A 17,522-nucleotide genomic window follows, 5' to 3' on the forward strand; every position below is an offset into this window, starting at 1 on the left:
ATGGGATATTATGAATCTTTGCCAGAAATGGTAAATGAAGTTATGCATAGAGCCCGCGATGCTCTGCCGGCCCCCTATGACTTCACTCAGACATGGGTGGATGGAGCTCCCAAACGTGGGAGACTTATGTTTGGTGGTCATTCAGAAATGGATGTACCATATTATGTTATGGTCCCACTTCACCTTCTATGTGTTTGATATGATACCCAGAGCTTTGGTTATGTGTTTCTATATGTGCTTTGGATGAGAATGATATGAATGTAACATCAAATTCGACGTTTGAGCTTTTGTTCCATATTCGTTCTTTGATATGTTCCTAAATAATTCATATGTCGTTGATATGCTTTGAAATATTTCACATATCATTGATATGTTCCGAAATATTTCATTTATTATTGATATGCTCCGAAACATTTCATACGTCTTTGATATGCTCCGAAATGTTTCATTTGCTATTGTTATGCTTCGAAATGTTCTATATGTTGTTGATATACTCCGGAACATTTTGTTCGCTATTGATATGCTCCAATTACTCTATGCTCCATTTGTTATTAACCAAATATGTTTTGAATGACATGACATTTGCGATTATGTATCTAATGAGATGGTATCTTGAGAGTTCTTGTATTTTACCTTGCATTGTGATACCTTATTTGTTTGAAACTGTCCCTTTTCATTCTGGATATATTTGTCACTTACTAAGCTATTTTTAGCTCACTCCGTTGTTATATAAATCTTTTAGGTCAACTTGTCACACTCTGAGATGTTTGTATTGTGCTGAGGCAGTGGAGAGCTATTCAGAATTGTAGGCAAATCTTGTTGGTTGATATGTTATTATTGTATAAGTGCATTTTATATGAAATGAAATGAAATGTTGTCAATGAATCTGAATTGATACATTGTGTAAAAGTGTTAAAAAAATCTCTCTTATTTAGACTTTCGGAATGTTAAGTTTAGTTTACAATGATGTGAATTGGTGGTAAATGGTTGGAGTCTTGATTGTATAAATTATTTAGCTTGTGGATTTGTAAGTGTTGTTAATGTTTTGTTAAGTTGGCTTGGATTTCCATAAATGTGAATTATCGAGTGATGTGATATATGATTATAAACTGCATAGGTTTTATGGATGTGAATTTGATTGAATATTTTTCAGTGTCCTCAAATATTAGTTTGGATCCTGGATTATTATTGAATTATAATATTATCAATTTTGAGTTAGGTTCACACCTCCTAAATAAGAATTAAATTCAGGGGGGCGTGACATTGTCGATGCTTGTTCATATTGATCTTATAGAGAACAATTTAAAGTGGTTCCACACCTTTTCTAATTTCAGTCGCGATCTCCCAAAATCTAGAGGAAAGAATAGACTTTTCTATCTTCTTTCAATCGCTCAATCTCGAATATATGGAATCAAACCACTCTTATGAGGTGATCATTGCTTTCAAGCTATGCCTTTTTTGTTGTAATAACTTTAATGAAATAAAATTGGTAGCAAACCGAGTGACTCCAGGTCAGAGCATCTCACCGTTTACATACTTTTACATTAAAGAGTGGACCCAATGATAATTATATATAAACTTTATAATTGATTATGCTTGAGCTACATAATTCTTGATCATATCCAACTCATCAATATCCTTTGGCATTATATTTATGCAATGAGCTGCATATAGAGTCCAAAATAATGTTTTTCTTTTTTTCATCAATTGCAAATCGACCTTCTTAAAATTTGTTCTATTATCGATTATTATTTGGATAATATATTATTATATGATCTCCTCTACTATGATGTCCATCAAGCTCTCAATGTAGTCTATATCTTGGATCTTTTCAAAAGCATTGACTGACTTATGAAATACCACTATTCTGTTGTAATAAATAAGAAAGTTAATGATACTCATTTTTGTTGGTCCTATCTAGTTGTCACACATCAATGTCACCCCATATTCATCCTATTGTCTCTTGAAGAATTTGATTCAATCCTTCAGTTCTACCACCTCCTTATCTAAGTACACTCTATGAATCTCCCTTGGTGTTGGAGGTTAAATCCTTATGTTGGACTTTTGAATAGATGAGACTATGCTCTGATAATATGGACCTTAGATTTTATTGGCTAGAATCCGAAGGAAATTGAACCATTTTGAAATTGTCTTCCCAATATCTCGTTTCTTTTCTTTTATATATGCATCATCAATCCATGTTTGTTTTGTTGTTTATAGGCGATAGGTTTGCGGATCAATATCAATAATATCTAGTGTACACCTCTCATAAAACCACGATATCCACCATTTCTTATGCTACTAGTTCGACCTAATTGAGAAGTAGTAATTGGTTGCCTCAAACCTCTGGATTTTACTGCCACTACCATATTCCAATTGTGAGTCAGGTCGTTGATGTCTTATTGTTTCATCGACCATATACTGATACTCCAATGATGCACAAATTCCAATTATGAGATTAGGGTCGACTTCATTGTCGTGACCTTTATATTGATCATAAATTAGTTCCTGCGTAGCCCTACAGTTATTCTTCCTCAACTCTTGTCTTCTTTTTTAATGTATCTTCCTTTGTTTGTTGTAGGTTGCTTTGAAATAATTTACGAATCTCTATCAGAACCTTTTTGCATTTTACAATATCGGGATATTCGTTGGCCAAATGCATTTTCACCCGAGTTATTCCTTTATTCTTGTCAATGTAGTCACAATAAATGCATTGCCAATAATAACGATTCTCATCTATCTTTCGGGTATGAACTCATAGATCATCATATAGTTGTTCATTTGGTGTTATGATCCTACCAAATTTAAATTAAATAAGCTATAAAGTATAAGCATATTGAATTGACCTAATATTGATCAAAAATCACTAATCGTAGCATTAAATAATTTTATTAAAATATAACTAATCCTATTTTATCATCATAAATATGTGAAATATAAAAGAAAAATATTAAATATGTTATTTTGATCCAATATACATCAAATTATGATAAAATTATCATTAAATATACTAATCACATAATTAATATGGTTAATTATCTATTAATTATTTCTCTTTCGACACCATGTCAAATATTTTAATAAGTATTAAAGATATTGAATTGACCTAAAATCCATCAAATTTTGATTAAATCATTAATAAAATAACTAACCGTAGAATTAAATAACTATAATAAAATATATTTTACTATTATAAATATGTGAAACATATAAAAGAAACAATAAATAAGTAATTTTGATCTAATATACATGAAATCATCATTAAATATACTAATTATATGATTAACATAGTTAATTATCCATTAATTACTCCTCTTTAAACATTGTCAAACACGTATTAAAGATATTGAATTAATCCAAAATCAATCATTCGATTAAATCATCATTAAAATCACTAATTATAGTATTAAATAACTTTAATAAAACCTAATTAAACTTATTTTACCATCATAAATATCTTTCAATATTTAATATACATAAAATATAAACATTAAACTTATCAAGCGTCTAATTTCGAATTAATCAATATTAAATACACTAAATATAATATTAAATATTTTTATTACTCTCTAATTAAAGAGAATGCATACCTCTTGATTAAAAAGTTTTTTCTCTTAATCCTCATAAATTAGTCTCGAGTGCAAATGTGAGAAAAAGAATTGTTTAAGAGTGAGAGAGTGAAATAAAGTGAAATAAAGAGGAGGATAGGTTTAAAAACCCATGAAAAAGAGTTTCAATAATCAATTTGACCATTGAAATACTGTTATAGTTCGAAATTTCGACCCATCGTTCCGCCCGATGACTATCGATCCGTGTACCAATACATATCTAGCGTTATTTAAAATTAAAAACGTGGAACACAATAATACACGAGATAACCAAAGCCATGATTGTTTTGGCCCTTGGATAAGCGTACAATTGATCAAGAATTTGCAATTAGATCTTCATCTTTATCTCTTGATTTTTATCCAATCACACGACCCCATGGATTACAGCCAAAAATTGGCTGATACAGAGTGTTCAACCTGAGTACCCTTGCATCATAATGTAATTCTAGAATTTGCAGTTTGGAATTAACCTTCTAGTAGTTGGCAGAGCAACATTACCTGTAAATTCAAATTCTCACCAGGGAAAACTTTGCAAGGATGCATATGATGAGAACAAAATTTGTCATTATAGTATCAAATGTTTATCATGCATAATGAAGTTTCATATCCCTTGGGGGAACGAAACGTCTATGTTGTAAAAGCCAAATACTTCAAATTTCAACAAGGCTGATGGGTATTAACTTCGTAAAAGTTTTATTCTTCATCCACAAGTGAGGCAGCATGTGCTGGATACCTCCACATAATATCAGCCCATGTACTTTGCCCATCTGTCACCTCTTTCACAACTTTAGCCACCTCATCGATGCTTACACGGATCTGCTCCTTGCTGTCCCTTTCCCGGATGGTCACGCTATTGGTTGAATCAACAGTTATGGCAAAGGGTACACCAATCTCATCTGTCCTGGCATACCGCTTTCCTATTGATGTCCCTGCAGATATCCCAGCAAAATCATGAAAATCTAATTATCAGATTCTTTCAGGTCCAGGTCCACACATCAGAAGATATATCATTGTGAAAAATCAGATGTAGATAAGTTTGTTCTATGCATATGATCAGTCCAATCACACAGCTAGCTGAGAAAGCACACATACAAAAGAGCACAAATAGATTACTAATTGTCTTACATTGTAATCACCATCTAAAAAATGGAAAAGCTGTCAGAAACATTTTACAATATAATTGATATATAAAGTGGCATTTTTAATCAAGTGAATATAGAAAATGAACCACCTAATCAATTTTCAAAAGAGAATTAATAAAATCTTTGTCTATGGTAGACTAAACATAATAACTCTCATTTCTACAATCATACCTGTGATATCTATAATATGAGAAATCCCAGCTGCTGTGAGTGACCTTGCTATGATTTTAGCCACATCATCAAATTTCTGTGTCTTGATCAGTGGGAAAACAGTGCACTTAATGGGAGCCACAAGAGGAGGAAAACGGAACACATTCAGTTGTTCATCCTCTGACTTGCTCAGTCGGGTGTAGAAAGAATGCTCAAAAAGGCAATAAATTATTCTTCCGATTCCAAAAGATGGCTCAATAACTGAGGGTGTGAAAACCCGTTGATGTTCTTTCTTCTTCTCGATGCTAATTGACACCATATTTTTGGTTATGACAACAGCTTTTCCAAGAGTGCACACATGGAAGTCCACCTCTCCTTTAGATTCCAAAGATGCTCTCATTTTCAGTGCCTCTTTTTCACTCATGGCCTATCATAGATGTTTAGGCAAGAACAATAACATGAATAATGGTCATCATTAAAAGAACTTCTTGCAGCATGTTAAATTTTCAAGCTTACCTCTAATGCTTCAACTACCATCTTTTGGTTGCCCTTAAATGCAAGACCAAGTTCTTTCTTTGATGGCACAATAACTAATTTCTATATTCATAAAGCACCAGAAACATTATTTAAAAGCAGGAATAATAATCATATACAACTTCTGAAAGCAGAACTTCTGAAGAAGCTGTCCAGACCACCCAGGAGTCAAATTCTGACAACAAAGAATAGATAGAAAAGAATAAGGACTGTGAAGAAGAAGAGCCTACCTCCACCTCTCTGGATTCTGAAAACTTTTCATGAGCAACCAGAGCGACACCACTTTTCTCCTGTTAACCACAGAGGTTTGTGTAAGTTCAATGTCACCAAGATGTTTTCCATTTGATCACTGGTACGATACAAAGAGCAAGAACATTTGATACAGAATACACCAAAAATATTAATCAACACTAATAAGGAAGGTAGACAGCAGATGATTAACAACATAAGAAAATGGGAAAATTAGAATTTGGTTTCCAAAAAAGGCAAATAGAAAGACCCTTTATGTGAGAAGCAATCAGCATGTACAATGTGTGAAATGAAATTAAAAAGATGATTTCATAAGTTGGATTGGATAAGACATTATCCCGTAAGAGTTGATTCTTAGTGTTTTCTACTTCTAAATTGCTTTAAGAGTATACAATGAGCTTATCACTCACTCCATTCGATTACTTGTATAATACAAATAGCAAGCACCTTTGATACAGAATGCATGTAGAAAATTAATCAACACTAAAAAGGTAGACAGCAGATGATTAACAACACAAGTAAATAGGAGAATTAGAATTTAGTTTCGGAGAAAGGCAAATAGAAAGACCACTTATGTGAGAAGTAGTTAGCATGTACAATGTGTAAAATGAAATAAAAAAGATGATTCCAAAATGTCATGGATAAAATTATAAACGGGGTGTTTGATGTAATACTCATGTATGTCCATGTCTTTCAATTTTGTTCATGCTTTGCAAGGCATGTAGAGAGTTGAAAGTAGGCTTAGCAGCTCCTTTTTTGTTGGCTTTGGTAGTCGCTTTAGGCTTGTAAACAAATATTATATCATATGGACACTTATGGATGTTTCGGTATGTAGTGGACCATTTTGGGCTCTTTGTTGCGCGACCGTTCAGAGCTTCTGAAGTCTATATTTGTAATTTACATTGGCTATGAAGTGTTTGCTAAAATAGTTGCTTATGGATCCCAAGGAAAACGCTTTCTCTAATTCGTTTTCTCTTTTGTAGGTCCTAAGGGACCATAGGAGATTTCGGGGAGACTGACCTTTGCGAACAAATACGCAAAAATACCACACAACTTAGGCAAAACCTGCTAAGTTTGTGACAATATGTTGTTGTGGATAAGAAATTATCTTGTAAGAGTTGATTCTCAATGTTTTCTACTTCTAAATTGCTTTAAGAGTATACAACCGGCTTATCACACACACTGTGAACTTAATAATAATGATAAAGTTCATGCTACTCACTGAATGAGCCCGTAAATCATAAGCAGATCTATCAGCAATTCCAACACATTCAATCCAACCATAAGAGCATTCTATCTCTGCATCCCAACAGTCAGCAGCATAGTGAGCCATCTCATTTGGCAAATGCTGCCTGAAGCGTAATCGATCTTTATCTATCCCGAGGCAAGCCAAAAAGAGATACACCCGTCCTATAAAGTAGCCAAGTGTTTCATTGTTGACAGTTCCCTGATGTACAAGTTCTACAAATTAGTGGAGAAAAAAATTGCTTATTTTTTCAAAGACAAAAGGCTTCATTGTAGAAAGCACGATAGAAGTATATGTAGGAAAGAAGTGAAGCAGAGGTGACCAACATACCTTTGAAATTGCCTCACCAAGGATCATTGGTTTTGCTGATTCACCTGCCATTTGCTCCTTCCTAGGAAACATCAAGAACTCCAAGTTAGAAACATCAACAAATTTTGGGTGGGTCTTGTCCTCTGGATCCACAAAGTGTTCAATCTCTGCTAATGTAAATTCACGAACTCGCAGAAGACCTTGGCGTGGTGAAATCTGCATGCCAAAGATACAGCAGGAAGCAGGAGAGAATAACATTAGCAAGCTCAATGATACGAACAGCCATCATATAGGGCTTGGACTAAGATCATATACAGCAGCACAGTTTATTTAAGAGAGTGGGAGCCAATAAAAGCAATTCCTAATTCCTTGTCAACTATACTATGCATGCAATACACCAATACGTTCAACCTAAAATTTCTCATTCATGGTTTCAACTCAACCTTAACTATATATGTTGGTAACTAGCAATTGCAAGTAAAATAACAAACTAATAAGTATAGATGCTATCATTCTCTTTGTTCCTTTGCACATCATGAAACACAAATAGTTGTTACTGAAATGTTTCAAGCTTAGTTCTTCCCCATGTACCAGTGATTGGATCAATCTCCCTTCTATTAGCAAGAGTCATTATCCTCCTGCTAAAAGATTGTGTGAACATTAAATGTCAAGAACAAGGTAATGTATGTGTGAGTGGTAGCATTGTTTTGCAAGAAATTATAAAAGCAAACAAGAGAAAGAAAATATATTTTTGTTTCCCCTATCTGATCTAAGTAAAATTTTAAAGCTGATCTATCTTGAGATGTGCGCCATGCTCAATATGCCTCTGCCAGAAAACCTTAAAGAGCCATGATATCTCAGTAGCAGACTTATATTTTTCCACAAGATACTCATGTAATCGACACAATTTATTTTTCCAAAGATGCTTGTAAGATTCAATTCACAAGAAAACACAATGAAAACTAGTATTGCCCAATCTCAAATACTGAGACAGTTTTTAACCATAACATCAATCAGGTTATATACTGGACCATTTAGCATACAGGCAAGTGAACTAAATGTTTCAACATCAAACTCATCACTCTCATGCATAAAACCTAGAACCTTGAACTCTAGAATTAGTCAAACTTGGAAAACTGAAGCACGAAAAGAAGGAAATTACTAAAGAATGACTCGTTAGGTACAAAATTGGCACCTCCATGATACATGCAAAACTGATGTAAGTAGCACAAAGAGGATAAAGGGAGTGAAAAAAGGGGCAGAAAACAAAGGTAAGAAAGCAAGGATGAAGCAGAAGTCTTTGGTAGGGATGTCAGAGGCTAAACATGGGATGAAATAGATGGACAGGATCGATAAACAAAGATGTGACTTAAGTCCTAAGATAACTATCTATCTAATGAAAATGTACTAGACCATGTTACAATGAGAATTTAAAACATTTGCAAAAGAAAAACACTCTAGTTTGATATAACAACCATCACCAATCTAAAATAACAAACAAAAGAAACAAATAACTAAATCAATAGGATAATTAAGGTTGGATAGCCATAAAGAAAGTCAAAAGGCAAGGCAATAGAAATCTGTTTGTTGGAAAAACAAGAGGAAATATCCATCATAGATAGAAAGAAGACAGGAAAAAGGAGAAAAACTTATAATTGAAGAACTATTATCTCATTGTCATGCATGTTTAACACTCTATAAGCTAACTAGTAAACAACTACTATGTCTGACTAAGATAAGAACTCTACCTTATCTTCTCCCAATTGAAAAAAACCCATCTAAGTTGCTATAAATAAGATATAATCATCAAAATACAAAACCTATGATGAGTAAAAGGTTATTCTAACAAATTCAACATTTCAGAATTAATGAAAATATTTCAGAATCCATTAAAACACTAATCTGAACCCAAAAAATATAAAAAATGTGACTGCATACACTGGGATGCATCAATTTGCTTCTGATGTGCAAAGCTCATCCTCGAGATTTTTAAATTTTATTAGCTTCGTGTTCATTTTAGATATCATGGTAGAATGTAGTTTACTCAAGGTTACAATCACTTGAGACCATTATTAGTTGGTGTAAAGAAAAAAATTAAAATAAAAATAAGGCTAGAAGTAGAATGAAAATATAAAAGACTAAGAATAAATTTTAAAATAGACAGATACAGGTATATGACAATATTCATTTTTCCAATGATTTTCAAACTTGATTTTATTAGAAATGATGCAAAAATTCAAACCTGCCTTCAATTTTGATATGACATCCATCACCGGCCTAAAATAACAGACTATAGCAACAAATATATATGATTATGGCTATAAAAATGTAGAGTAAAAAGGTGAGAGGGCTAGGATACTTAAGATTGTAAGAAGAAAAAAGTTGGAAAAAAAATAACTATTATCACAGAGAAAGAAAGAAGGTAGAAAGTCCAAAAAAGACACATACAAATAGAATAGAGAGGGTAAAAGGATGAAGGAGGTAAAGAGACCTGGCAGGAAAACGAGAGGTTAGATTCAAACAAATCTCTTAAATAAGTTAGTGAGAATTGCTATAAAGCCATAAAGCGAGTGAAGGGTGAGGTTTAGAAGACTTCGGTAAAGAAAACAAAGGATGGAAGAATGAAATAATTACGATAAGAAAAAAAGATGACCAACCCACATGGCTTTCACAAAAGCCCAATATTTTTATTAATAAAAAATATAATTTATAATTCTTGCTATGAGACTCATGATTGATCCTCATATATTTGTAGTTTACTTAAAACCTACAGTAAGAAAAAATATTAGAAAACAAACAACCCTATCTAATAAATTTTGTCACATTGAGAATTCTTCCTACACCTAATAACCTCTAGACACAATGAATTTAAACATCATCTTGGATTTTTTAAATCTATTTAATATAAACTAACAAAAAACAGACTTAAATATCATCAATACATCCTTATGGAAATATGCCTAAAAATCCAAACAAAATACCCAAAATCAAAAAAAAATTGGAGCCTTAATTTTGTCTCACTAAACTAAACCTAACCAAACAAAATCTGATCCTGAACCCATGATTGCTGATATGAATCATCAAGTTGATCATAATTCTGTCAAAAATCCTTTAACTATTCATGGAGGACCAATGACAAGAACTAAAGCTAAAAGGATGAAATAAGCCTTAACTTATTTATTGGAAGGCATTTGGAAAGAACAAACTGGTCAAGACTCGTTCAAGGTTCTATGGATGCAAAAAGAACCTAAAATGGTCAACATGATTCAAATAAATCCAAATCATGAAGAGAAAGTCCAAATTTGAGAGAAGGATGAATTTTTAGCCCATTTTAAAGAATAAAGGTCATTCAATCATATTGGACTATATTAGGAAATATGAATTGTGGGTTTATTCATGAATAATCATTCAAATCAATTCAAAGCAGATTCATGAGTGATCTATATTCATGAATTAGGAATATGAATGTCATTTAATGTATTTAATGGATTTATTTCCTTTGTACTTGGCCTTTGTACTATATAAACAAGGTTGACTCCCTTTGTAATGAGGCAATTGAGAAATATAATCATCTTTCAACACTGGTGAGTGTTTTGTTTTTAAGTCCTTGCATGAACTTTGAAACTTATCAAGCTTTTATGGTTGTGACGTTCAAGACCCAAAAATTTTTGCTTTTCCTTTCAACTTATTAAACTTCGTAGTTTGTGATATTTTAAGGGAATCAAAGTGTTGTTCTAATTATTTCATCAATTTTTCATTGATAAAGTGATTAGAATAGTTTTCCTTCAATCTTGAACGATCTGTCTTGTTTCAATTCGTTGGAGAGTATTAATTTGCATTTCATATGTATCATAACTATTTAGCCATCGGGGTGTATAGTTGCCAAGTTGATGATTTCCATCATTTGGTATCAGAGTTCAGCTCAAGTTCATTTTGAAGAATAAAGGTCATTCAGCCATATTGGACCATATTAGGAATTGTGTGCTTATTCATAAATAATCATTCAAATCAATTCAAAGCAGATTCATGAGCGATCTACATTCATGAATTAGGAATATGAATGTCATTTAATGTATTTAATGGATTCATTTCCTTTGTACTTAGCCTTTGTACTATATAAACAAGGCTGACTCCCTTTGTAATGAGGCAATTGAGAAGTATAATCATCTTTCAACACTGGTGAGTATTTTGTTTTTAAGTTCTCACATGAACTTTGAAACTTATTAAGCTTTTCTACTTGTGACGTTCAAAACCTAAAAATTTTTGCTTTTCCTTTCAACTTATCAAACTTCGTAGTTTGTGATATTTTAAGGGAATCAAAGTGTTGTTCTAATTATTTCATCAATTTTTCATTAATAAAGTGATTAGAATTGTTTTCCTTCAATCTTGAACGATTTGTCTTGTTTCAATTCGTTGAAGAGTGTTAATTTGCATTCTATATGTATCATAACTATTTAGCTATCGGGGTGTATGGTTGCTAAGTTGATGATTTCCATTATTTAGTATTAGAGCTCAGCTCAAGTTTGAGGTTTGCATATCTATTTATTTGCTATCTTTATATTTCCCTTTTCTCTTCTTCTTTTTGCACTATATCTATAATTGTTGTTCTTCCTTCATATTCATTGTTATGCTTCTTGTGTTATTACTATTCTTCTTTGTATATCCGCACTTTATAGTATTAAAAAAAATCAAAAAGTCAAAAAAAAAAGAGAGAAAATCAAAGGTCAAAAACAAAGAGGGAAAATCAAAGGTCAAAAAAAAAAGAAAGAGATCAGAATTAAAAAAAAAATTGCAGATTCAAGGAATTCTTGCAAATTACAGAATTCTATCTTTGTTCATTTGAATTCTTGTTTCGATTTGGAATCTTTCTTCATTCCAAAAAAATTTTTTTTGTTCAACTGATATTTGAATTATAATCTTCACTTATGATTGAAGTGTATTACACACACTTTTAAATTGGCCTACCTTTTGTTTGCTTTTAAACCTGCCCAATTTCACTATCTTTGAATTGCCATAATCTGAATTGTTTATTTAGGTACCTTAGTTATTCTAAGAACTCAAAGAATAAAACAAGAGGTAAAAGGCAAGAGTCGTGAGATTAGTATCGAGAAAAGCCAAAAATTATGTAAAACACGAGTGGAGTGAATCAAATCTAGAGTGAAACACATGAGGGAGTGTTGGTGAGGCTATTCTAACTTTGATTTTCAAGTTGTAAACATGTCTAAAGATAAAAAAAACGAGCTCTTCATCAAATGATCTTTTGGTTCAAGCAATGCAGCAGCAATTTGAACGTATGTTCAAAGTGATAGGAGATGTAAGAGATCATCTAGAAAGGCATGATGATGCAATTAATAGATTGTAAGGTGAATCACAGCGTGAGAGACAACCAACCTTTGTCAATGATGAATATGATGGTGGTGATGACATAGATGATGACCAAGTTACTCTAATTGGTCAAGATGTTAATCCTAGGAGACAAACTAGAAGAAGACGTTTTGATGGTGTGGATAGAAACATAGGCAGCATCAAAATAAAAATTCCTCCTTTTCAAGGGAAGAATAATCCAGATGCCTATTTGGAGTGAGAACGAAAAGTGGAGCTGATATTTGAATGTCACAACTACTCCGAAGAGAAAAAGGTAAAATTAGCCACTGTTGAATTTTATTATTATGCTATTATTTGGTGGGATCAATTATGTAAAGACGGGCGTAGAAATGGTGAAAGGCCCATGGAGACTTGGTTGGAGATGAAACAAATTATGAGGAGATTTGTCCCTAGCCATTACTATAGGGATTTGCATCAACAGCTGCAAACTTTGACACTAGGTTCGATGAGTGTTGATGAATATCATAAAGAGATGAGATAGTCATGATAAGGGCTAATGTGGAGGAAGACCGTGAGGCCACCATGGCCCGATTCCTGAGTGGATTAAACAAGAACATTGTTAATCTTGCAAAGTTGCAACATTCTGTGGAGATTGAGGACATGGTGAATGTGGCCATGAAGATTGAGAGATAACTCAAAAGAAAAGGCACAAGGTATGATTCGAAACCTTATTCGGGTTCTTCTTCTTCTTGGAAACCGAATTTGAGTAAAAGGGATGATAAACACATTGTTAAGCCTAAAATTGACGAAACTAAAGGCAGAAATAAATCAGGCAGCAAGGGTTAAGGTGAGAATCAACCTAATCAAACTAGAGGCATCAAGTGTTTTAAGTGCCTTGGGTATAGACATGTGACACGTGAATATCCTAATAAGATAGTTATGATCATGAGGGATGGAATTGTGTAATCTGAAAGTAAGAGAGAGGATGATGATGACATTCCAGAGGATGCTAGTGATGTAGAGTATGCTAAAAGTGAAAATATAGTTGTTCAAAGCACACTTAGTTTGCAAAATAAAAATGATGAACATGATGAACAACGTTAAAATCTGTTTCATACTCATTGTTTGATTGCTAACAAGTTGTGTAATGTGATTGTTGATAGTGGAAGTTGTACAAATGTGGCAAGCACCTGGCTCTTCGGAAAGTAAAATTACCTACTACCATACATCCAAAACCTTACAAGTTACAATGGTTGAATGATAGTGGTATGGTAAAGGTATCGACAAGTTTTAGTTTCTTTTTCAATTGGTAGATATAAGGATGAAGTTTAGTGTGATGTGATACCTAAGTATGCTGGTCATATGTTGTTGGGGAGACCTTGATAATGTGATCGAAGGATAATACATGATGGGTTCAAGAACCGTTATTCTTTGATCATGGATGGACAGAAATATCAACTTGGACCTTTGCCTCCAAAGATAATTTTTTTAAATCAAATGCGCATAAAACAACAATATGAGGAGCTTGAGTCTTCATTAACCAAAACTTTGCGGAGGGAGCAAGTGAGTGAGTAGTAAAAATGAGAGTATTGGGAAACACAAGGGGAGAGAAAACAAGGAAAGTCCAACTTAAAATGATCAACATGATACAAATAAGTCCAAATCATGAAGAGAAAGTCCAACTTTGTGAAAAGGATGAAATTTTTGCCCATTTTGAAGAATAAAGGTCATATATTGGACTATATTAGGAATTTTAGGCTCATTCATAAATAATCATTCAAATCAATTCACGGCAGATTCATGAGTGATCTACATTCATGAATTAGGAATATAAATGTCATTTAATGTATTTAATAGATTCATTCCCTTTGTACTTGATCTTGTACTATATAAACAAGGCTGACTCCTTTTGTAAGGAAGCAATTGAGAAATATAATCATCTTTCAACACTGTTGAGTGTTTTGTTTTTAAGTTCTTGCATGAACTTTTGGAACTTATCAAGTTTTTCTGCTTGTGGCATTCAAAACCCAAAAATCTTTGTTTTTCCTTTCAACTTATCAAACTTCATAGTTTGTGACGTTTTAAGGAAATCAAAGTGTTGTTCTAATTATTTCATCAATTTTTCATTGATAAAATGATTAGAATATTTTTCCTTCAATCTTGAACGATTCGTCTTGTTTTATTTTGTTGAAGGGTGTCAATTTGCATTCCATATGTATCATAGCTCTTTAGCTATCGGGGTGTATGGTTGCTAGGTTGATTATTTCCATCAGTTGCATTAATCACTCCCACTATGCATCATCATGACATGTCATATACATTATGGAAACCTGCTCCACTATCATTTTGGTGTTAGCACAAATATAGATAGAAAGAGTGGAAAAACGAAAAGGAGGTAGAAGACAATGGTAGAAGGATGAAAGTGAAGAGAGAGGGAGGTAGGAGAATTTAAGAAAAGACACATATGAAGGCTGAAATAATCAAGACGAAGAGTGACAACCAAGAATGAAAACTCATTATTTTCATTAATCCAGAAATTAACATTTAAGGTCACAAGACTCATGATTGAACTTTTAGTCAACATAAGCCCTATGCTAACTAAAATGATAAGAAATCTTTATCTAATAAAATTCTAACAAAAATAATCACATTGCAAATACATCTTAAAAATATCCGTTTAGAAATATGTAATCTTGTCGATCTAAACTATCATAAGCAGACTCAAATCTCATCAAAAAATTCTTCCTAAATGCTCAAAAATATAAATGGAAATATTCAAAATAAAAATTATACTCTTGGACTCTTAGTTCTTAACTTTGACTAGAGAACATAAACACAACTAGAAACAAACTTGACCCCTCAACTAAATCTGACTGAATTAGGTTCAATTTTGGAGTCATGGTAATATCACAAATTAACACTATCAGTATATATCATAAAAAATTGAATGCAGCTAAGACTGTGCATAGCATCAAAATAATATATCAGATACTGATCAATGGAACCGTACCTCATTTCTAAAGGCTTGGCCTATTTGAGCTGCTGCAAATGGAAGCTTGTTGCCATTGTAATAATACAAGTCTTTAAAATTCACGAAGATACCTTGTGCCGTCTCTGGCCTCATATACCTATAACCACACAATAAGAAATTTACAACATCTGAAACACCAGTTGCTGATAACTAAAACTAGTCACATATCTGGTAGGGCTGTGCGAAATATCCCACCCAGGGCTCAAGCCAGATGGGCCGATGGAAGTCTGAAACATGAGATTAAAGGGGTAAGGATCAGACAGTGGGTTCTTGGTGTCCGGAGCTGCTATACCATATTCCTTAATCTTGGCACCCACTTCATCAGCAGAAAGGTCGTCCAACACAGCTAGTATATGCTTAAGCTCCGCAGCCTTCTCAGCTGACAATGTAAGATCCTTCTCGAGCTTCTCTTTGCAATAGTCTTTAAGTAGGTGGTCAGCTCGATAGCAAGTACCTGTCTTCTCATCCTTCACCATTAGATCAGTGAACTTATCAACATGACCAGATGCCTTGAGAACAATTTCAGGAGTGACACAGGGACAATCAACCTCCAGCATGTTCTCCTCTAGGACAAAATGCTGTAACAAAAGAAGCAAAAGAAAATTCAGCACACCATGTGCCTTGAGTGAATAAAAAGGGGGGGAAAAAGAGAAACAAGAAACAAATAATTTTAAATTAATGAGTCAATATAAAAGTTACGCAATCGAGAGCGTAATACAAAATATATTAACTTCAAGAAGGGGGTTCAGTGAATGCATCAAGTGTCACAAGAACAAAAGACGAACTAATCTATATTGTTACTTTTCTTCTAGCATTTTGGTTAGAATGCTAAAACACGGCCTTAAAATGCTCAATTCACAGATATCGAAAAAAGAATCCTAGGCAATTGAAGAAACGATCAAGCGTTTACCTGACGCCAGAAGGCGAGGACGTTAGACTTGACTGCACAGCCAGGAGGGCCGTAGTCATAGAGCCCAGCGACCCCGCGGTAGATCTTGAAGGATGGGATGTAAAAGAGCCGCCTCTCGAGCGTGTTGACGACGGCCTGGCGGAAGGCCTCCCTACTGCCGGCAGTGGATCCGTCGCCATTTCTGCTGACAGCGGCCTGGAGGCGCCTGGCGGCGGCGGCGGCCTCCACTTTGAGGGCCTTGAGGGCCTCAACGGCGGCGTCGATCTCGGACGGGGCGGATGCGGGCCGTGCCTTGAGTGCCCGTACGGCCTCGGCCTGGGCGTCGACGGCGGCCTGTTTCTCGGAAAGAGCTCGGCGGAGCGACTCCTCGGAGTCAGCCATGATGGGCAAGGCGGAGACCGCGAGGGAGCGGTGACGGCGGAAAAGGGTTTTGATTGGGTTTTGGGATTTAGCAGCACTGGAGAAGACGCATGCGAGACGCATAAAGGTGGGGAAAGCTACCGGGCAGAAATATCTCGAAGTCGATACTGTGTCTGCGAACGAGGATTGCCATTGTGTGATGGGTGTATATATTTGGTGATTGCTAAACGGAGACCACATAGCCATTGAAAATTTTTCGGAATGGATATATAGTCTGATGTATATATCTATAGAGTGATTTTCTTAAAAGAAAATTCCTAATGTTACTTTTTTTATTTTCCTTTCAAACCGTCGCTTCTTTTTTTTTTGTTGGATATTTCACAACAAAAAAACTTATATTTTCGGTATTTTCTAATCGATACACCCCTCTTTTTTTTCAAATAGTATCTTTTATTTTAAACGTACACAAAATACCTTTCAAAAAAATTTCTTTTTGTTGGATATTTCACAACAAAAAAACTTATATTTTCGGTATTTTCTAATCGATACCCCTCTTTTTTTTCAAATAGTATCTTTTATTTTAAACGTACACAAAATACCTTTCAAAAAAATTTCATCAAAATTTTTTTAATTATTTTTTAATAGTTTTATACTATTA

At 33.8% G+C, this 17,522-nt stretch overlaps 1 protein-coding gene across 1 annotated transcript; it reads right to left on the minus strand.

Annotated features, from left to right (window-relative positions):
* Nucleotides 1-4,152: 4,152 nt before the first annotated feature.
* On the minus strand, nt 4,153-17,063 carry LOC135677230 (glycine--tRNA ligase, mitochondrial 1-like). Its single transcript, XM_065189318.1, has 9 exons — nt 16,505-17,063; nt 15,790-16,172; nt 15,574-15,691; nt 7,260-7,454; nt 6,906-7,130; nt 5,665-5,724; nt 5,417-5,497; nt 4,922-5,327; nt 4,153-4,537 (listed from the first exon to the last, which is right to left on the minus strand). The coding sequence occupies exons 1-9, from the start codon at nt 16,985-16,987 to the stop codon at nt 4,302-4,304; spliced, it is 2,187 nt and encodes a 728-aa protein (XP_065045390.1). The 5' UTR covers nt 16,988-17,063; the 3' UTR covers nt 4,153-4,301.
* Nucleotides 17,064-17,522: the final 459 nt, after the last annotated feature.

This window comes from Musa acuminata, chromosome BXJ1-1, assembly GCF_036884655.1.
Source record: "Musa acuminata AAA Group cultivar baxijiao chromosome BXJ1-1, Cavendish_Baxijiao_AAA, whole genome shotgun sequence".
NCBI classification, from domain to species: domain Eukaryota; kingdom Viridiplantae; phylum Streptophyta; class Magnoliopsida; order Zingiberales; family Musaceae; genus Musa; species Musa acuminata.